Source organism: Beta vulgaris, chromosome 1, assembly GCF_026745355.1.
Source record: "Beta vulgaris subsp. vulgaris cultivar EL10 chromosome 1, EL10.2, whole genome shotgun sequence".
Lineage (NCBI taxonomy): Eukaryota > Viridiplantae > Streptophyta > Magnoliopsida > Caryophyllales > Amaranthaceae > Beta > Beta vulgaris.
This window is the reverse complement of record NC_079202.1, coordinates 59,054,956-59,076,206: the sequence shown is the minus strand read 5'-3', so window position 1 is coordinate 59,076,206 and position 21,251 is coordinate 59,054,956. Positions and strand designations below refer to the sequence as shown.

General features: G+C 35.7%; 5 protein-coding genes and 1 non-coding gene across 9 annotated transcripts; 3 read left to right on the top strand and 3 right to left on the bottom strand.

The window, feature by feature from the left end:
* Positions 1–1,027: 1,027 nt before the first annotated feature.
* Positions 1,028–4,028, top strand: LOC104887553 (F-box/kelch-repeat protein SKIP4). Of its 4 annotated transcripts, XM_048638475.2 has the most exons (4): positions 1,034–1,186; positions 1,460–1,533; positions 1,645–2,165; positions 3,213–4,028. In XM_048638475.2, exons 3-4 carry the CDS (start codon positions 1,681–1,683, stop codon positions 3,808–3,810), a joined length of 1,083 nt encoding a protein of 360 aa, XP_048494432.1. In that variant the 5' UTR covers positions 1,034–1,186; positions 1,460–1,533; positions 1,645–1,680; the 3' UTR covers positions 3,811–4,028. The 4 variants fall into 4 exon arrangements, with proteins under 4 accessions (XP_010670508.2, XP_010670520.2, XP_048494432.1 ...); XM_010672206.4 differs by lacking the exon at positions 1,460–1,533 and having other exon boundaries at positions 1,028–1,186; XM_010672218.4 differs by lacking the exon at positions 1,460–1,533 and having other exon boundaries at positions 1,030–1,186; positions 1,655–2,165.
* Positions 4,029–5,031: 1,003 nt separating this feature from the next.
* Positions 5,032–7,629, bottom strand: LOC104887580 (hypothetical protein). The gene is made up of 2 exons (XM_010672244.4): positions 7,276–7,629; positions 5,032–5,470 (listed from the first exon to the last, which is right to left on the bottom strand). Exons 1-2 carry the CDS (start codon positions 7,523–7,525, stop codon positions 5,253–5,255), a joined length of 468 nt encoding a protein of 155 aa, XP_010670546.2. The 5' UTR covers positions 7,526–7,629; the 3' UTR covers positions 5,032–5,252.
* A 121-nt stretch (positions 7,630–7,750) lies between these two features.
* Positions 7,751–7,824, top strand: TRNAV-CAC (transfer RNA valine (anticodon CAC)). The gene has a single exon. It is a non-coding gene; the product is annotated as a tRNA-Val (tRNA).
* A 1,273-nt stretch (positions 7,825–9,097) lies between these two features.
* On the top strand, positions 9,098–12,011 carry LOC104887590 (riboflavin biosynthesis protein PYRD, chloroplastic). Its single transcript, XM_010672256.4, has 3 exons — positions 9,098–9,769; positions 10,455–10,753; positions 11,039–12,011. Exons 1-3 carry the CDS (start codon positions 9,341–9,343, stop codon positions 11,646–11,648), a joined length of 1,338 nt encoding a protein of 445 aa, XP_010670558.2. The 5' UTR covers positions 9,098–9,340; the 3' UTR covers positions 11,649–12,011.
* A 145-nt stretch (positions 12,012–12,156) lies between these two features.
* Positions 12,157–15,114, bottom strand: LOC104887599 (voltage-dependent chloride channel 1, chloroplastic). The gene is made up of 4 exons (XM_010672268.4): positions 14,236–15,114; positions 13,471–13,638; positions 13,114–13,320; positions 12,157–12,621 (listed from the first exon to the last, which is right to left on the bottom strand). Exons 1-4 carry the CDS (start codon positions 14,923–14,925, stop codon positions 12,427–12,429), a joined length of 1,260 nt encoding a protein of 419 aa, XP_010670570.2. The 5' UTR covers positions 14,926–15,114; the 3' UTR covers positions 12,157–12,426.
* A 2,424-nt stretch (positions 15,115–17,538) lies between these two features.
* On the bottom strand, positions 17,539–20,339 carry LOC104887605 (hypothetical protein). The gene is made up of 2 exons (XM_010672280.4): positions 20,098–20,339; positions 17,539–17,887 (listed from the first exon to the last, which is right to left on the bottom strand). Exons 1-2 carry the CDS (start codon positions 20,209–20,211, stop codon positions 17,774–17,776), a joined length of 228 nt encoding a protein of 75 aa, XP_010670582.1. The 5' UTR covers positions 20,212–20,339; the 3' UTR covers positions 17,539–17,773.
* Positions 20,340–21,251: the final 912 nt, after the last annotated feature.

Below are 21,251 nucleotides of genomic sequence, written 5' to 3'. Positions count from 1 at the left end.
TATTAAAAAAATGCACACATCGGTGAAGAGGGACAAACAAAAAAAATATCTATTTTATACAAATGAACATGGTATTGTAATGAACATACAATGTTGTCGATTGAACATTTGAGAGTTAGGAATAAACCCTTCAAGTTCATCCACAATCAAAATGTTCATTTCTAAATCTTATAATTCAAATTTAAAATTTCAAAATTCTAACATTAATGTACGTGTACAGTTGTTGAACATTGTGAGTTATCAATGAACATTTAAAATGTTTGTTTTTTTAATTTAAAACATAAATGTACATTTACATATTGTTGAATGAACACGGGATGTTATTAATTCACATCATTTGTGAGTTCTCCGAACAATTAAAAGTTTATTCTAAAATTCAATGTGGTGTGGCTACAAGGTGGTTTCAGGATTGTCAGTTCCGTCACTGCTTTCGTGAAGCTAACTAGGCTGCTGACTTCATGGCTAGGAAGGTGCATGACCACTCCTCCTTACTGTATTGGTTCCTCCCGTACTGTTTGGATTTTTCCCTCATCATCTGAAAGGATGTTTTAGGCTGGCCCCAGATTAGGGGGTTAGCCTAAGTTTGTTCTCTTTATCAAAAAAAAAAAAAAAAAAAAAAAAAAAAAACTAAATGTTAATGTATGTTCTACTTATTGTTGGATGAACCTGTATAGTTATTAGTGAATATTTGTGCGTTATCAATGAACAATCTTAAGTGTTTATTTCTAAAATTCAAACATAACCTCAAACTTTATATTTGAATGAAAATGCTGAAAGATCTTAAAAAAAAAAAAAAAAAAATAATTAGGTATGATTATTGAAAATTAAAAATTTGCTTCTAATTTGACTTAGTGTTCATAATATTTAATGTTCCTTTGTGTGTCTAATTAAGACGGTTTAGTTCGTGTTATTATTCAATGGTCTCAAACTGTACCGTACAAAACTTTATTAAAACTCTAAAGGATTCAAACACATCCGAGATGCACATACACACAAGTCACAACACACCCTTCTGAGTTCCAACCGTGGTTCTGTCCTAAGAAATAAAAAATTGAGGATTTAGGAGTATCTTTCAAGAAATGTTATCTTTTGTCCCAAAATAAAATTCCATTTTCTATTAGATTAGATGGTTTTTCTCACGATCAATTGAAGGACCCTTTGTTTCCAATAGAGAATTTTCCCAGCGGTTAGTAAGACAGAAATTTCCTTCTCCTTTAATCTGCTTTATTCGATTGTTTGATTTCTACCCTTTTATCCTAATTTCTCTGCACTTTCAGTAATTTTAGGGTTTTCTGGTTTGTTGTGCTTTCAATTTTTTAATATGTTTCTTAATGGCTTAGAACTGGAAAATGTTCCGATCACATAGAATTGAATCTTTGATGCCGCATGAGTTAATTTTCAATTGCAATTTTGAAATGTTCCGAATTAGGGTTTCATTCTTAATTCTCTTTTTTACAAGGTGAACCATGTTATAAGAATAGGCATTTTTCTAAATGGGTGTGAATGTTTATCTACGAATATTGATATCATAAGGTAAATTATGTGTTTGAATTATTGTTCATTATAAATCCTAGATCTCTGCATTTAGTTTTCATTGATTGATTTTTGGATTTTCTAATTTTTTTGTTATTAATAAAAATTAAGTCTTGTCTAGAAGGATTAGTACATGCCAACAAGATCATGGATACATCTGCAAGCAGTATTAGCCCAAACGATGAACTCGAATCGAGTCATTTGCCATTGATAAATGGACTTCCGGATCACATTGCTTTATTTTGCTTGGCAAGGGTTCCTAGAAAGTACCATACGGTTCTCAAGTGTGTTTCAAGGAGCTGGAGAGACTTGGTGTGCAGTGAAGAGTGGCGAGAGTATCGCCAAAAGAACAATCTGAGTGAATCTTGGATATATGCATTGTGCAGAGACAAGGGTACTGATCAAGTGAGCTGTTATGTGCTGGATCCTAGCTTCTCTAGGCAAAAATGGAAGTCCATTCCTGGTCTTCCTTCTCGTTGTCTGAAGAGAAAAGGAATGGCATTCGAAGCAATTGCCGAGAAGTTATACATTTTAGGGGGTTGTAGCTGGTCCGAGGATGCTACTGATGAAGTTTATTGCTATAATGTTGCCATGAATACTTGGAGTGAAGCAGCTTCCATGTCAAGTGCAAGGTACACGTTAATTCTTTTGGCCGTTCGTCTTGCTTATTGGACATATCTGTTTGTAATTGAGGATTATATTAGGTGATCTATGTCGTCTATGAGACTATGATGCTCATGCTTTTGAGTGTCACTCAAGTTTTTACGTTAGATAATTGCAGTGCAAAAACGGAACTCAAAATTATGACTCTTGATGCTTCACACTGGCCCAGAAGGCTAAAAATTAATATCTGATCGCATGCCCATGTAGTAATTCCGGAACTTGTAATGGTGTTGCTGTTTCCTCAGGTTAAGAATTTTCCACGTCAAACTGAAACCTGTAACTTAGTTTGAGCGTTAGTTTGTCATTATCAATATATCTGTTAGAGACTGTTTTTTCTGTTGTATGCTGATCAAGAATTATAGCTTTGCTTTCTAATATGGTGTTAATGGATGGTTTCTTGCTGATTTTGCTGCTGTGTTACTAATGGAGAAATCTGAATGAATAAACTTGCCTCATTGTACATGGCTGGAATCATCTTAGACTTTTTTAATAACATGCGCAGTGATCTCAATGGTCTTTCTATTTTATATGCCTGCTTTCAACTTTGGCTTGCTTCCCAAATCCCGCCTTTGCAGCTAAACGTGAATGTTCTTGCATAACTTTCCTTGCTGTAGGCTCACATGCTTGCTGATTTACATACACAGAAGAACACATAAGAACTTAGGCTTTGTTTGATTGGACGGAAATTCGTTTTCCAAGGAAAGATACAATTTCAAATGTGTTTTCCTTTATTTGGTTCCTTACTAGACTAGTTAGAGCTGAGTGAAAAATGAAAATAGATGGGAGAGAGAGGATAGATGCGAGAAGAGAGATGGGAATGGAAGAGTTAGGGAGGAAATTGTGTCATTCCTTTAGAAATGAAAATGCTTTCCGTCTTCTGGAGAACTATTTTCCATCCTTGGGAAAACTATTCTCCACCCATTACAAATCCATCCAAGGAAAATAGAAAATCCACTTGTCCAAGAATATGTTGATCTCCCAACCAAAGACTCTTACTTTGTAGTTGATCTTTTCAGGTGCTATTTTGGATGTGAATCCATGGACGGCAAGATCTATGCCATAGGTGGATATGGTTTAGGGACGAGTGATCCGCATTCTTGGGACACCTATAATTCTAGCACAAACTCGTGGGAATCGCGTTCAGACCCAAACATCATCCTTGACATAGAGGATTCGATGGTGATGGATGGGAAAATCTATATAAGATCTCGCACTTCAACCATACCACCTCATGTGTATATGGCTGTCTATAATCCATTGAGCAACAAATGGAAACAAATAGATGCTGATTTGGCTTCAGGTTGGCGTGGCCCTATAGTTGCTGTGGATGATACCCTTTATGTACTGGACCAGAGTTTGGGAACCAAGTTGATGACGTGGAACAAGAACTCTAGGGAATGGGGTCTGACATGTAGGCTCTCACCTCTTCTTCCAAGACCACCTTGCCAGATGGTGGCTATTGGAAGGAAAATTTTCATAATTGGCAAAGGGCTTAGCACAGTTGTCTTGGATATTGACAATGTTGGTAACGCGGATGGAATGATAGCAAGTACCTCTATACCCGTCTTTTCGTCGGATGATGATGTAATAAGCTGTAAATGTGTGTCAATTTGAATTATGTGTACTTCTTTACTATGAATTATGAAGTGTGTATATTTTTAGATGGCTGCTGAGGAGCAACTGATTTCATATTTGTAATGGCAAACGAGATCAAGCTTTTCTTTCTATGTAAAAGTGTGTCACGTATAAAAAAACATGTAGGCAAAAATGTGCTCAATTATACTTCTTCTGTATTACATAAAAGGCAACATTTTTATTTTTGGTCTCTCTTTCTATCTCTCCCTCATAACATAGGCTCCTTGAAAAGTGTGTTTTCCTCATGTTGCATTAAAGTGGAGGACGTATGTATACTCAAATGGAGAATGTTTTAGTTTGCATTTCCTTTTATTTTCTTAAATAGATGTGAAGAGTTGCTTTTGTTGGATCTAATGTACCAAATTAGCAAAAAGAATTGGTGCTTCATATAAAGTGTTATACGATGAATTAGATTATATATAGTAGTACTTTTCATCCAAAAAACGGTATAATATCCTAGCTAGTTTAAGTATGCACATTTATATATTACAATATTTTTTAACCTGCATAGCTAAATCGCAAACAATTTGTCAACAAATATGCCAAACGATGACGGAAATAAGCTCGCACAAGTAGAATTATATAAACGCCTTCCAACTTTTGTGTACGGTGTATGTTAACAAACAATTTGCCTTTTACCAAGTGAGATGCGTTAACTAATGAATAAGTTGTCAATAAAAGAGTTTCCCTAAAGTATTAGCACCGTAATAGAGATCCAAAGAACAGGACCAACTGATTATATTAGCAATCAAGCTTAATTAACTAATTTTAAAAAACTCCTTTGTGTTGAACTAATTTTACAAGTCATGTGGAGGAATAAGCAAACTCTTTTTTTTTCAAGATGAGGAGAAATAAGCACATTATAAACATTTAAACTGCATCATGTGCTATCTGCTGAACAAATTCTTGAGAATATGGAGACTGACCTGCAAAAGCAAAGTTTCATACTTAGCTACTACATAAAAATATTGAAAGAGAAAAGGCAATTAACTATAAGAAAAACAGTCTTGGAGATTGCTGATCAAGAATTAAGCAAGATTAGGATGAAAGTTTGCAGGGAAGAGAAGTACCTAATTCAGAAACACTCTCTTGATGCAGCAGACTGCTCTCTACTGCAGATCATTCAGCTGATTCATTTCCTCATTGGCAATGAACATACTGGTAAAAGCAAGGAAGTGACAACGAAAGATAGAAAACACGTGACAAAATAATTCTTTTACTCACCACTCAAAATTTACAGGAGATAATGTGAATCAAATTAATTGGACTACCTTCTGACTCAAATTACATAGTGGAGATACAATTTTCATGTTATACAGCTCCTGTCAGTGAAGTCCTACTGCCTAGTGTCATAAAATCAGTGTACAAAAATTTTGCTACCGTCAACAATCCTTGTTAACATACATCATGTATAACCTATATCAGCTCTTTTTTCTTTTGAATGCAGGATGAATAGTTTCATTGGAAGAAACAAGTTTGTCGATTTTAGAGATGCACTCATTCATCCTTTTTAAAACCTTGGGAATGGCAGAGATGTTACTAGAAATCTTATCTCTAAGCAATTGAACTTCATCAGGGGTTTTTTCACCATCATCAACTTCTAACTCTGTGCTGGAATTAGGAAGGCTAGATCCTGCGCCTGTATAACATATAGAAAGAAGGTTGACACTCAATATGATGAATGCAAATGCGAGCCATGGGGCCCTATAAAGCTACTACCACGGACCAGACTGGTATATGCAAGAAGAAAATAAACCAAACATAAGGAAGGCACTTGTTTTCCTTTTCTACTAATCGCGCTTTCCCCTTGGGCGGTGAAGCACGTGCATGTCCGTCACCAGGATTTAAAGATAATGCTTATGGAATAACAATAGACGCAGAAACCAGCAGAAGTTACCAATTATCACAAGCTCACTACTATCATTATTAATACTTTCTTAACCTAATTCATCGTACACAAAATGATTGTTTCAACTGCTTTCACATGCCTCATATAGCTAGCACAAAGGTGCAGCACATCAACTTCAGAAAGCTACATATATTTACAAGAATATAAGCAATAACATTACTCCTATTAACAGAATCTTGAGATTGAGCATCTAAGGAGTTAGCTTATTCAATATCATTTAAATTGGACTTCAAGGTTCCAACTCTATCATTTTTGTTGCTGACTCATTCTCACGACCTACTCACAAACGTATGCCTAAGAAAAAAAACCCTATAGACTGCAAAGCCTGGACAACACTTGCTAAAAACAACAGAAAAAAATCTATAACGTGCGGCAAGGAAGCAGTCTTGACCAGTTTAACTTTCATTAGGTCAAAGGCCGGGAACCAATAAATGAAAACAAAAGAGAAAAGAAGCATGCACCAAGGTGACAGCCTTAGATTCACTTCTGTATAGGAACACAACATGCAATTGTGCAGAAAAACAAAGAAGTCCATAACTATAAGTCCACCCGGAGACAGTGAAAAGAGAGTACATATCTCTATTACTAGAAGCTAGATTAAGATGGCGAAAAATAGCATAAATCACTGAGCCAAATAAGCTGTTATATGAGCCTATCTCATATATGGGAACTAAAAGAGAGAGGAACAATAACTAGAGTAACTACTAGTCCGAGAAAGCGCATCTCATACTTTTGATAATAACTGCCAGTCTACGGAGCAGCACCAAGAACTACTAGTCTACCGAGGCCTTCTAGACTACTTTCTCTCCAATGTGGTTCTTTTCCAACTAACAAAAGTGATTCTTGATCATAACAATACCAGTTAAGTGAGTTCACTACCCTCCCCCCCCCTCCCCCCCCCCTCCCCCCCCCAAAAGTTATTGCACGCTTACACTTCACAGATTAAGAACATTACATGATTGTAAGAGCAATCAAAACAATCCCTAAACGATTTTCAATAAGCTATACAATCATATGAACACATTCCCCTCTCCAATTTCCTCGCCTTTCCCCTCGCTTTAAACAAAGGTATGAAACCACATTGGCAACACTCATGACTTCAGCTATCTTCATGATAGCTGAAAAACTTCATCAACAACACAGCTACCGCAAAAAGGCAAAAGGTTTCCTTGATATGAATCAGATAATCCAAATTATTAGTTGCAGAAAAGCTACATCATTCCTCTTATCAAAAAGTTACAAAACCTAGCCAGATATCTCATAACAACCTCAAAGTTACTTCTATCACATGAATTCTCTACATTTTAATTATATAAATTCAAAAATCCAAAACAAGCTTCCACCAATGCTTCAATTTCTTCGATTCCAAACCTAAAAAACTTATACTCTACTATCATATAAACATCAAATAACTCATTTTCACTAATCACACACCTAAAAAAGATATAATTCCCGAATTCATTCAATTCTACCACAAAAAATTCAAAAACAAAAAAACTACATTGTTCTTTCATAGAAATGTGAAAGAAAGTGACCTGATTGCGGACCACTGAAAGCGTTGTCGAGGAGAGAGAAATCCGGACGCTGAGAAGAAAGAATGGAGGAGAGAGAAGATTTGAGTTGATTAGGCAAAGTAGATCTGTATTCTTCGACTTTCTTCACCATTTCTTTAACTTCTTCTTCAAGCTTCTTCTCTGTTTCTTCATCTTCTTCGTTGTCGGAGGAGGAGGGTGAAACGACGTCGGAGTGAGTTGACTCACCGATTCTGAGCTGGTTCTCCTCCATTGTTGAATCGGAGGTTTTCTCTCTCTTCTGTTACTGTGTTTTCTGTTTGACGTTTTTAGGGATTTCAAATTTTGCCAATTTTGATTTGAAAGTTTTTGCCTTTTTGGTTAAAGCTAAGCGCGTGTTTTTTTGCTCGAAATAAATTTGATTTTGATTAACTTATTACTAGTATATTTGTGGTACTTTTAAAGTAATTTGGTAAAATGTTATTTAAAAAGCAAATAAGTCTGGGTGGTGTAGTCGGTTATCACGCTAGTCTCACACACTAGAGGTCCCCGGTTCGAACCCGGGCTCAGACATTTTTATGATTATTTTTTTGGGGAAATCTACTCCAAGTTCAAATAATAGTGAAGGTGGCTTCGTCTTTGAGTCAACTAGCAATTCATACACGCGATGTGTGCTTTAATTATTGGTTTTTCTATATAGTGCTCATATGTTTTACAAAGTTTAATGGTGTACTTGACGTTTTTAAAATTTTCATGTTTTACATTGAGATTTCTTAACGGTATACGACCTTAATACATGATATCATATTGTAGACTTTGGGTTTGATTTTTTCATAATGTATCGTAATTTTTGGCTTTCTTATCCTATGGGCCTAGAGTAGGATTTTTTTATTCTTGTTAATTGATTGATGTTTGGGATATGATATGATAAATTGAAGACTAAGTGAGGATTGGAGTAGGATTTTCTAGCAAGGGTATTTTGTGTGACGTTTATAAAGTATAGGAATACAATGTGGTGAGTTCAAAAAAATCGGATACAATACAACGTAGAATTTCGAAAAACACAGGGGTAATACGCATAAAAACCCTTAGTTATTTTGTTATTGCATTGGATTAGTTTTTTGTTATTTTGTAAGGTAATTATAATTTTTATTGCATCCAAGTAAAAGTCTTTTATGAGAATATTTATAGTATACCTGGGTGTACCATGCTCATGGTACGCCCAAGACTAATTTCTCCAAATGAGCAAAATGAGCAAAAGAGCAAAATGAACAAATGAGCAAACATTTCTACTCATTTAAGAAAATGAGCAAACACTTTTATTACAAAATGAGCAAAATGAACAAATGAGTAAATGAACAAAATGCCCATATGAGCAAATTTGGTGTCAAATGAGCACCTGAAGTTTTAATATATTACGAAAATACTCCTAGGTGTACCATGTTCATGGTGGGTGTACAACTCGTCTTTTATCTGCCTATTGTTGGTTTAGGAGTTTTAACAAAAGTTGAATGAACCCGATGCACAATAACATACTACGTATTAGCCTATTAGGTATTGTACGAATAAGCTTTTATCTAAATTAATACATTTTTATCTGTTTTAAAAGATTGGGAACCAAATTTTTGTATAATAATTAATATATCAGTTTTTTGATATAACTAGTTTTCGTCTATTATAGTTAATTTTCTCTAATATAGTCAATATTTGTGTGATATAATCAGTTCAAATTCACAATAAATTAATGTAAATCGATCCACCCAAAACTTAATGGTGCATTTGTATTCATCTCTCTAATCATTATCTCACTCTTTCTTTGGAACTTATTTAGACTTTACCCCAAAAACAGTAGGAGGAAAAAGAAAAGAGTTCCTTTGGATGCAAAAAATTGAATTAAATTTTCATCTGCTGTGTTTAACTTTTTTATTTGCTGCACCCCCGGCATGCCTCTTGCTGTTTTTGTTATTATATTTCAATCTCTTCAAGACTTTTGCTCAAACTGATTTATGCTTCTTTTCATAGCTGATCAAATATAACAAGCTCTTTTAGCCAATTGTTATTCACATACTTGTCAATTGTCCAAACAAATATGAATCTTCTAACTCTTTCTAACCCAAATTTTATCTTTAACCCATCTATTCTTCCACCTCACCCCACCAAATCACATGTTCCAGTTCTTAAATCTGTTTCTGGGTCTTGTAATCCGCCCCAATGTGTGTCTCATTCACACAAAAACTTGGTTAATTCAAGATTCAATCTTGGGTTTTTGAATGTGGGAAAAAGGGTATCTGAGGCATGTTTTGGTTTCAAAAATAGTGGTGATTTGGTGAAGATTAGTTGTGGAGGTGTAGAGAGTGAAGATGGAGAAGATGCATTTTATATGAGGAAAGCTGTGGAATTGGCAAAACAAGCAATTGGGTGTACTAGTCCTAATCCAATGGTTGGATGTGTTATTGTTAAAAATGGTCAGATTGTTGGTCAAGGATTTCATCCCAAGGCAGGGCAGCCTCATGCTGAGGTACTTAAGTGGTAATTAGTATTTATTATTGGATTAATGAAGTGCTAATTTTTTGATAAATTTCATGTTTTTTCTGATATTCATATATGTAATGTAACTAAAAGAAAGTAGAGATAATAGTGTTATGCATAGTTTGTGGTATGATTTATAACTAGAATCTGGTGAAAAATAATGCCTTTACGGCCCGTTTGGTACTTGGTCATAAATGGTGGCAATGGGAATGAATTTGTGTGTAAATTTGTGAAAAATATCATTGTCCATTCCCATGGTAATGCTAATTTATCCTAAAGTGTCCACTTTCCTTCTTGAATTTTCATTCCCATCCAATACCACCTTGTAGGTGGTAATGAGTGGTAATGGAAATTGCTTCCCCTTGGAGACAAAAACACAAGTTTAAGAGTGAAATTGCTTGCCCATGGAAGAAAAATGCCTCCCCATGGAGATTTTAAGGGTGCTTCCCTAATGAAATTACACTTAAAATTCATTCTCATTACCGCAATTTATTAACGACTACCAAATGGGCCATAAGTGCTCATATAAAAGGCACTTGTTAAAATGCTTGTCTTGATGGTCAAACCTTGGTTAGAGATTATAGGGGTTAAAGTTGTGTTAATGTGGAGTATATATATTTTATTGGTTTTAGTTTGTGAGTAGTTATTGCTGATGTAAAGGTGAACATTTGAAGGTCTTTGCTTTGAGGGATGCTGGAGAACAGGCTGAAAATGCAACTGCCTACGTGACTTTGGAACCTTGCAATCATTATGGAAAAACTCCTCCTTGTTCTGAGGCTTTGATAAAAGCCAAATTGAAGAAAGTTGTGGTTGGCATGGTGGATCCTAACCCCATTGTTTCTTCACGGGGGATTAATAGACTTCGAGAAGCTGGCATTGAAGTAGTTGTTGGAGTTGAGGAAGATTTGTGCAATAAGCTGAATGAAGCGTTCATTCACAAAATGCTCTCTGGGAAGCCTTTTGTGACTCTCAGGTAAAGCTAATTGCTTCTTTTAGAGAAGATATTGTGCTTGATTACTTGTAAAAAGGTTCTGATTCTTGTTTTGACGAGAGGTGGTAATTTGCACTCAAGAAATTATGTACATGCATATGTGAGCTTATTCTTTCGTGTGTAGGTAAAATTAATAGGTATGACAGGTTATGCAATATGTGTGTTGGCACCTTGGCGGTGAAAGGGCGTAGAGGATATATGCCAGCTTTATTTTGTGCCTCTCTTTATGTTTTCTTGCGTTTATGTTTGCTACTGATGAACTTGCAGATATTCTGTCTCTATAAATGGTGTGATTTTAGATCAATTGGGGGAAAACGTGACGGAGTCTGGAGGATATTACTCGCGATTGCTACAAGAATATGATGCGGTGATACACACAACCGCCAGGACGACCCAAGAGTTGTCATTCCTTGCATCACAAGAACCTAATGCTCGCCAACCTCAACACATTTTAATAGCTAAGAATCATGATTCCGTTGAGCAGAATCTGAATCTACCTCTGGAAGCCAACTGTAAAGCAATTATATTTGCTGACAAAGAAGTAACTCTAGGACCCGAAATTACTCAGAATGGCATTGAAAGAGTGGTTATGGATGAAATAAGTTTGGAGGCTATTCTGGAGTATTGTAGTAGACAAGGAATGTGCAATGTATTGGTAGATTTGAGAGGCAAACTTGGTGATTTGGAAGAGATTTTGGGAGGAGAGGCCCTGATGAATTCATTGCAGAAGGTGGTAGCAGAGGTACTGCCTATATGGGCAGGGAATGAAGCCATCCTTTCTTCCTCAACGATGATGAGTCTTACCGAAAGTAAAAGGTTGAAGAACTTATCAACACGGATCACTCATGGCAGTGTCTTGCTCGAGGGATATTTTTGACCTGTATGTATTCTTGAAAGATGATATTTTGAAAAATATCGATCTACTCAATTGCAGCATGCTCCTTGCCGTCTTTGGCATCTGACAGTGCATAAAGATGATAAGCTCAAGCAGATGTTATGTGTGAAGACTTGGTGAGAGTATAATTTTCTCTGCAGTGTATTAATGTAGTTACTGCTAAAAGTTCCAATTTTCTCATGCAAGTTTTTGGAGGGAAAGACCAAGCGGCCAGATAGATTTTCTCATGCAATTGACTGATAGGATTTTGTGACAGTAATAAGAGTATGTATACAGAACTCAGAAAAATAAAATTACTATACTCACGTACTTTTTCAAAGTCAAAATTCATCAACTTGTCAGATATATCAGATCTGTTTCAATATGTTGTTTTCAATAATCGGCCTTTTATAATTTTTTATTATTACATAATTAAAGATATTAATGGTGGAAATTGGTGAAGTTTGTTTGAGATGGAGAGACAGGGATTAATTCACAAAAAGAGGCAGCATAAATACAATAACTGTTACTATATATTTACAAATGTCTACATATTAATACTTCATGTACACGGATGTATACACACAGGATCTCTATAGGTCGTTCACAACTTTACACAGAGTATTCTCCTCTGAAGTCATTCCGGCTTTTACAAACACTTTCAATTGATAGTTTCAGAAGAGAAAAAAACATTTTTCTGTATCTTCTGGGTGCTTGGAAGTTGCATTATACTTTTAGTCGAAAGAGCTATAATATACTATAAGCTGTAGTTAATCAAGTTTCACCAAGTCTTATCCCCACTTGAGGCAGGCCAACCATTCGGCGTGTGTTCCCTGTGGTGGGTCTTCCGTTTAGCAGTGATGTGCATTTGAATTGTCTTCTGGATTGCAATATTATCCTGAATGTCGTTACAAACCACCTTGCACAGCTCATCCAGTGCAAGCATAGGGAAGGGCTCTTCTATAAGCACACCCACCTGCACAAATCCAGAACAGAGATGGTATCATGAGAAGTATGCATAGATATAGTCAGGGAAATGATACCAGCAGTGAAACAATGCATATAAACTCAGACAATGCGAGACAATTGATTTTAGGACTCTACATTCCGAACATTTATGTCCTGTTAGGTATGCTGTAGTGAATGGTGGTAAATGTTTGAATTTTAGTGTACTTTGTAAGAAAATCCACATGCCAACGTCAGTGGTGATGATGTAACTCCAACCCGAAACATGTTCTTTTTATTCATGAATTTCCATTGCTACACAATAGTCAATACTACCTTCCAAAGAGGTAAAGGATAGTTTTTCTTTTTTTTGTGGGGGGGGGGGGGGGGGAACTTCCCGTACGAAATATATATCTCGTTACCATTAGTGCCTTTTTATACTACCTACTAACGGATCATTGAAATAAGGAAGAGAAGGTGCAATATAACATAATCAAGTTCACATCAGAGAGATAGGGAATACCTCTTCTATGCAGAACAAAGATGCTGCACTAATGAAAGTGGCAGGAACCACGATCCAGTGGCAATCATCCCATAGTATGACAGGTAATGTGAGATGCCAGAGAACAAGAAACCTTGAGGTCAGCCGGGTGTATGATAGAGGAATGGGTGTACCTACTATTTGTTCACAAATACCAATTCCTTCATGAAAACAGGATAGCTTCGAATCCTGCATCATTGTAACTGCTTATTTAAGGACTTGAATTTCAACACCACAAAGTTGTGTGGATTAGAAACCCACGACAACATCCCAAGCACACGGCATATGAACATGTTTCATCATAGTTCTAGAAAGTAAACCATAATTCCAAAATTTTACCAATATGTTCCTCTTCTGCTCCTCTACATTTAACAGCTGAAGGCTCTCAGATATAAACTGAATGATGCATTGCGGTCGGTGCTTTGAACTGAGCACTACTGCCAGATCATCTGCATCAAGTAAACTTTGGAGGTCTCGCCTAATATCGGAGTCATAAAGCAAATGGCACTGCAGACGTCCACAAGTTCATAGTAAGCCACATAAACCATACAGCATGGACTATGGAGTATCAACAAAAGAGATCTTTCTAAAGTTTTCAAGTACGTCTCCCTACTTTTAGCAGCATCTACCATAGTAACATCCATTCTTATATAATTAACAGTACAAAAATGGGTATGGAATGCAATTCACTAATCTAATTTCATACAATTTACCCCAATATATATATACCACTGTCCACTAACAAATTCACCAATGGATTGTAGTTCGCCGGAGACTTAGCAAATTAAGTAACATATGTGGAATATAAGTTGATCATCTAAATGTTCATTAGCAAAATAGCAATATGTGCAATTGTGCATTTCAGCATCAACAACTGGAAACATTGCTCTAAGATATCAAATTCTCTTAATCTCACTCAGACATTGATTTGCATTGGTGCAAAACACAGGTTAATCTCCATAACATAACACCAAATCATCACAAAAATCCTCATTCATCCAACAAAAAATATCTGCCACTATATGATCAGAAAACACAAAGCATCAAGAACAAATGAAGCAATAAATGATCATTACCATTTACCACAAAGAAAAGTAAACAAACCTTAAGAGCAATAGGAAAAGACATAATGTACTGCAAAAGACTCCTCTTGATAACCTCATCATTGAAATCATCCACACAAGCAATGACCTCCCTAGCAATATCACTAGTCCTAGCAATCACCTTAGTCCAAGCTTTCCTCCCTTCCTCGTACCTCGAGTAAGACGCCTCGGTTCGAAACACCAGCAGAAGGGCCAAGGCCGGTGCCGTAAGCTGATAAGGCAAGGAAGAGGCCCTCAACACAGGGAAAAACCCTGGCAACAAATTCATGGTCACTGCTGTATTGTACACAGATATGAAAACAGCCACTGAAGTGAAGAAAACCACAGGAGGGAGGAGAGAGACAATCACCCTTGAAGATAGTGAAGATAATAGATGTCTTACATGCCTAAGTGAGCTTCTATGTTCTGCCCAATTTTTTTGGTTATACAAAAGTCTCTTTTTTCTCATACCCTTTTCCTGAACCTCATCAGCCCAATCAGGTAAACTTTTTAAAATTGAGATTAAATTTAGGGTTTTTCTGGGGTTTTGGGGATCTGGGTGGTGTAAAGATTGGATTTTTAGAGGTAATTTCTTGGTGGGTTTTGAAGGAATTGATGAAGGAAACAGTTTATGGGTGATTTTGGGGGTGAATTTGGAAGAAAGGGGTGGTTTTGAAGGAGGGTTTATAGTTGGGGATGAAGAATTAGACATTTGAGGAAATTAGGGTTTAGAGATTGAAGGTAATTGAAGATGGTTAGGTGGGAGGAGAGATATTTTGGGTAGAGGAAAATGGAGTTTAAAGGTGGTGTTTACAGAATTACAGTGATGAACTGAAGAGTGAGAAGATAGTAGCAGAAATGGGTAGTTAGAAACCGTTGTTTGTGAATCATATTTTAACACGTAAAGTTTAACCTTATATACTATAGGAGTATATTCTTGTTTTGGGTAAACAAAAAGTGGACAATTCTTAGCTTCCCACCTCAAGAACACAAGTGTCAAAAACTGACCCGACCCGATTGGAAATATCTGAATCCAAGTGAAATCGACTTAGTTCAATTTGGAAAAAGCGAGACTTAAGTTTGTATTCAATCTAACCTAAATTCAACTTCAAATCGGTTTTGACTCAATAATTAAGAATCTGAGCCTCTTTACTGGCTACAAACCAGTTAGATTCGATGTCTAAGATTCAACTTATCTATATTTGACTATATTCAACTAGAATTTGGTTTTGATTCGATAACAAACTAGACCACTTGTAGTTGACCCAAATTGTTTTCGTCTAAATTGTCACCAAAATGACTCGTAGTTAGATCGACTAGATAAATATCTAATCTTAATTAATCCGACCTAAAAAAACGCAAATATATGTAACGTAATTTCAAATAATATATCAATATGCTTTCAGTCATGTCAAGGCATCTTGAGTCCTCGGAAAGGTTATAGAGGAAAAAACATCTTCAGGCTCCAAAATAGCCACATTAAAAGCTTAATACACATGTTTGGACGATTTTATGGCTCGGGCAATAGATCCCATGGTGTGCATCTAGGGAAGTAAAGAGACCACTTATAATAAAATCCATCCCCAGTAAGGGACATGGGATGGCCTTTGAAACTATGATGAGTTCAAAAGGAAAAATGCAAAATAAGTTGTACTATGGAAGACATTATAAGCAATGTAGAGGGTTCTTCCCACCACCGGATAGTTATTCTAAGACATTTTGAAATCCTCAAGAAGGTTTTGGAGAAAAAATAACTAGTCCATATAGTTCAGAAATCTCTAAATAAGCCAAATTTGAAGGTTATAATACACAATTTCAAACATTTTTGGGACTTTGACAACAGGTTTGATAAGATGCATACTAGGGTCACAGAAAACCTTTGAATTAAAATTCATGTCAAAGAACGGATATATGCTAACTTTTGAAACTTTTTTTGGGTTGAATGGAAATTATACAAAAAAAAAATTGTAGATGCATTTTAAGACGATATAGAGGACCTTGACCACCCCAAAATCATCCCAAAGCATCTCAAGCGCATCTAAGAGGTCCTAGATAAAAATGAATGTCAGCACTAAAAAAAAGTCTCAAATATATCCCAAAATAGCCAAATTCGAAAGTTATTCACGCTTTTGAACATTCCTGGGCATGGGTTACATAACCCAAGGGATACATTATCTGGTCGTAAAAGGCCATTTGAAAGTATCTTAGGGTTATAGGGTGGTATGGAGAGGCATCTAAAAGAAATTCTAGTTGGATTATAGCTATGTTCAATTTGATATAAAATAAGCTATAAAGAGTAATTTAAGTCAATATAGATGCACTCAACCACTCAAAAAACCCATGGTATATTGGAACCCTTGTGGGGTTCTTTGATGGAACATATTGTTGGGTCAAAGGAGTCTTAAATGCACCACTTTTAAAGGAGAGTTTTGATTTTGGTACCCTAAATTTTCACAAATTCCATACTCGCATTATAGCATACGATTCGCGCTTCACTGATCTAATCTCCTAAACCCTCAAAAAAAAAAATTACACTCTTTTTGCCAACCAAGGGAAAATAGTTTTCCCTTCATTTTGAAAGGAAAATAGTTTTCCATCATTGGGAGAGTAATTTTACCCCAAGGGAAAATGATTTTACACTCTTTTGCCAACCAAACAATGTAAAACTGAAAATAGAGGAAAACAGTTTTCCGGAAAAACGTTTTACACCCTACCAAACGGAGCCTTAAAGGAGAGTTTTGATCTTGATGCCCTAAATTTTCACAAATTCCATATTAGCATTATAGCATACGATTCTCGCTTCACTTTAGTGATCTAGTCTCTTGAACCTTCAAAAATAAATTACACTTTTTTTTTTTTGGTGAGCATCGGTAGCATTAATTTAAGTAGTCACGGCAAAGAGCCTCTTACAATCCATATTTAATATGTCCTTACAATAATCTAGGGGCGGGTTAATAAGCTATTACATTGAGATTAGCTTCTTCATTCCTACAACCATGAGCTAGAGCATCCGCAACTTTGTTATCCTTTCTTCTAGATAATTACACAATACACATCCTACATCCACAAGGAAATAACTAGGGGATTTTTTTTTGTTAAAACACGAGCACAATTTTACTGCATATTCTAAACATTTATAGTTCAAAGGATGTCTTAGAGAAAAAAATATAAAATCTTGATAGTTTGGAATAACTCAGCTGAAAGAATCTAATATTCCACATGACAATGCCCTTTTGTATATAATGGTGAAAATTCGAAGTTAAAATTTGACGACGTTATTGAGACATTCAAACCATGAAAAACCAAAGTAATATAGCCTGGATCATGAACTCTAACTGACTGATAATAAGATAACACAAAGTCCAAATGCATACATGAAACTATGAAAGACTAGCAAGAGTTATTAACAAGTCTTCTAATTCTTGAGCAGGTTTCTTTTGCTTCTAATTTCTATCAGTTGATAATGACAGGAGTTTCTCTAACCTCTATATCGTAATTAATCGTAAGCAGGAAACATGAGCGCCATCCTAACACGGTAAAATTTGTACAGACTACATATTTCACTTGGCATTGCTTGAGCCTCTTTTTCCAGCATCGATTTCATCCTGTCCCTTTTTTGTTCCAAATATGAACTCCTTTGCTGAACGTTCTGCTGATTTTATTTTGTTCTTGATCTGCCACCAGCAGAATTACCCAATTTCATAAGAAAAAAGGATTCATAAAATTTTGAGTGCAAAATCAATGAGCTTAATCAACATAAGACTACCGAGGTGAAGGTTTATATACACTCAAAAGAAGTGACTAGCAGCCTATGTTGCACCGGAATGCGTACAGATATGGGTTGGAAGACAATACAGACACGAGAAAATGCAATCCGAAAAAAAATACAAACCGCAAAGATGTAATAACTGTTATACACACTCTACTACCAAATTTCTATCAGATCACTAACTTTTATAAAGATAAAACATTGTTCATGACTTTCTTTTCTCTTCTTTTTTAAATGGTTAAAGGATGTCTCGAGTTTTGAGTATTTAATCCCACAAGTGTCCTAGGATATGTCATTCGGAGTATCCGACAGGTGATCATATTGGACGTGTCTGAAGTGCGTCAGTGCCAACTACGTGTCGGACACAGGACAAGCCACCCACATGAAGTGTTCGTGAACCTAGCTAGAAGCAGCAGCATGCAAGGGAAAACGTAAATCACAGCCTCAAGGTGATGACGAAACAAATACAAGACTCTTGAGGATCCTTATGCATTGCAGCATTCATAAGGAAGTACAAGTGGAGAAAAGGGTTACAACAAAAAAGTTAAGTTACAAAGTTAATATCCCATTCCCCACCTAACTACAACAGTTCTTCCCAAGAGTTTCCTATAGCACTGAATCACTGATGTATCAGGGGATGTGCTATTTTGTCTTAATGTCTTCCTGTGCAAAAAAGTACCTATATAGTCGTTTACTTTACAATTTACATATCTCAGTCATGACCCAACATAATTTTTTTTTGAGAAAGTAGCTAAAATGAAAGGCAAACACAAATCAAAGCAGCAAAAAAATGTTCATTTTCATCAATGGTCTTAGTTAAGGTCTTTATGGTTTTTTTCCCCTTCTGTGAGGGTTGGGTCGAAGTCTATCGAGAGCTTGTCTGAATATGGCTGACTTTACAAGGTAAAGTGGCACAAATCATGATAAAACTGAACTAATCTACAAAAGAGAGAAAAATGATGGTATCATTGTTCCTACAAAAATCTTGTATGCTACATTAATGAATTTTATTGTTCCTCTATAATTCAGCACATTCAGTTCTGTCATCAAATTAGCATGCAGCTAGGAGACATTGAGTCCCGCATGTTTACTCTCTTCACAAAAGTAAAGAGTATTCTCCTTTTTTACAAAAAATAGCATGTCTATAGGATGCAACTATACCTTGATTATTTCGGAGAAAGTGAGCCGGGGAGTATCAAATTGAACCATTATACAAATGATTCTCATGCTTAAAATAGCCAGCATCCTAATTGGCAAAATTAAATTACTAAATATTTCCTGCTAAAATGTATCCTAATTTTGGCCATCCACATAAACAACCATGACGAATATGATAAACTTAGTTGGCGACACTCACAGGACAAAGTTTGCTCAGGTGTAAACATAATTAGATAGAGTGAATCCCTCCTAGGTCTTCACTTTGTATTCACAGCAAGAAAATGAAAGATAGATAATAGCCTAGGGGCACATCATCAAAAGTTTCACGGCTGATCAAGTTTGGTCGAGTCTAATCAGGTGTAAACATAACTAGGTAAGGTGCAATTAAGGCCGCTGAGGTTCAATTAGGTCTAATAAGTTGAGTTCAGATAAGTTCACGAGAACCAAACACGCCCAATATCAGGTTGCTAAAATGCAACATAGATAACAAATTATATTACTCAACCAAGACAAGAGTACCCACTCCAAAACCTCAAACATTTACATCAGTATGGCACTTGACATTTTTAATTAGCCAGATAACTCCAGAAAATGGCCAAATTCTGCAGTCCAATCCACAACTGTAAAGTCTGTAACACTGTAAATTGATTCTCAAGCATAATATTAAAAGCCCACAACAGAAAATGATAGAATCCTTCATAAATAAATAAAGTTAAAGCTCTAATCTTTAATACCAAAAACAAAAACCCAGAAAAATCAACACAATATCCAGTAAATTCACCCAAAACATGATAGTAAACAAATAATAACAGATAAAATTATATATGAAGATCAGAAATTTACATCTGGGTATTTGCAATTATATGTCCTCTTTCTTAATAATAACAGAAAATTTGCAGAGAATGGAGAAAATTTATAGAATTATTTTGATTTAAGGAAGGAAAAGAAAGGGCTTACAGGATCAAGGACATTGGGTTGAGGACCATAATCAGCGGTTAATAGAAAATAAGCAGCAACAACAGTTCCAATCATAGTTGTGCGTCTTATTAGTTTGTCTGTGTTGGGATTCATCTTCTCTTTTCTTCTTCTCCAATTTTTGTTTGCTCAGTTCATTCGTTGCAGACACAATAATAGAACATTGTGGAAGTTATCGAGCTTCCATATTCAAGTATTATATTATATGTAAAGGAGAAATTTTGATTTTATGATTTTATGAATTTAATAACTACTTCGGGTCCTAACTCCTACAAACGGGAAGCCTTCTTCTAAAAATATGTATATATGGGTCACGAAGGCGGTGCAACGGAGATGTCCGTATGTAGGAGGACATTTGATACTTTTTCTTCGAGATGTATTTATTAGGGTCATTTGGTTCAAGATATGCAACAGAAAAGGAGAGGTAACGGTAATAAAAATGGTTATAGTTATTGGGTGTTTGGTTCACGACTTCACGCCATGAAATGAAAAGGGCATGATACCCATTACCGCCAACTAATTGATTTTGTTACTTGGGAGGGGAGGTAACAAATTGGGAGAGTTCGTTAATCGTTACCAACTTACTGGTTACCACCAAGTAATGAAACGGATTAGTGAGGAGTTGAACCAAACACGAAGAAAGAGAATCAGTAGTTAATTTCATTTCGTGGAGCCTAAAAATGAACCAAACAGGCTCTAAAAAGTATCTTGAATTTTCGATAAAATGTTGGTTTTAAAAAATCATCTAGTTACCTGAAGGTCCATTTATGATCTACAATCAACTTATATTTGGTAACCAAGGATGTCTTGGCCTAGTGGTTAAAATTAAGGTGCAGTGAACGATAGGTCACAGGTTTGAATCCTCCTCCCCTTTTTTGTACGGCCTTCCAGGCTCATATGGATAAAAAAAATCAACTTAGGCAAAAAAAAGAAAAATAGCATTCTCTTCATGTCAAAAGAATAAGTTACTAGTTCAAGTAAGCTCAAATTAGTTATAATAAGTTTTAATAAAATCTAACACCTTATTCAGTAAGTTCCAATAAATTCAAATAAGTTTCAACAATAATACTACTATTCTGTATAGATTTATTTTATTTTGCAAAGTAAGACCAATTCCATGAAATTAAAGTCAATTC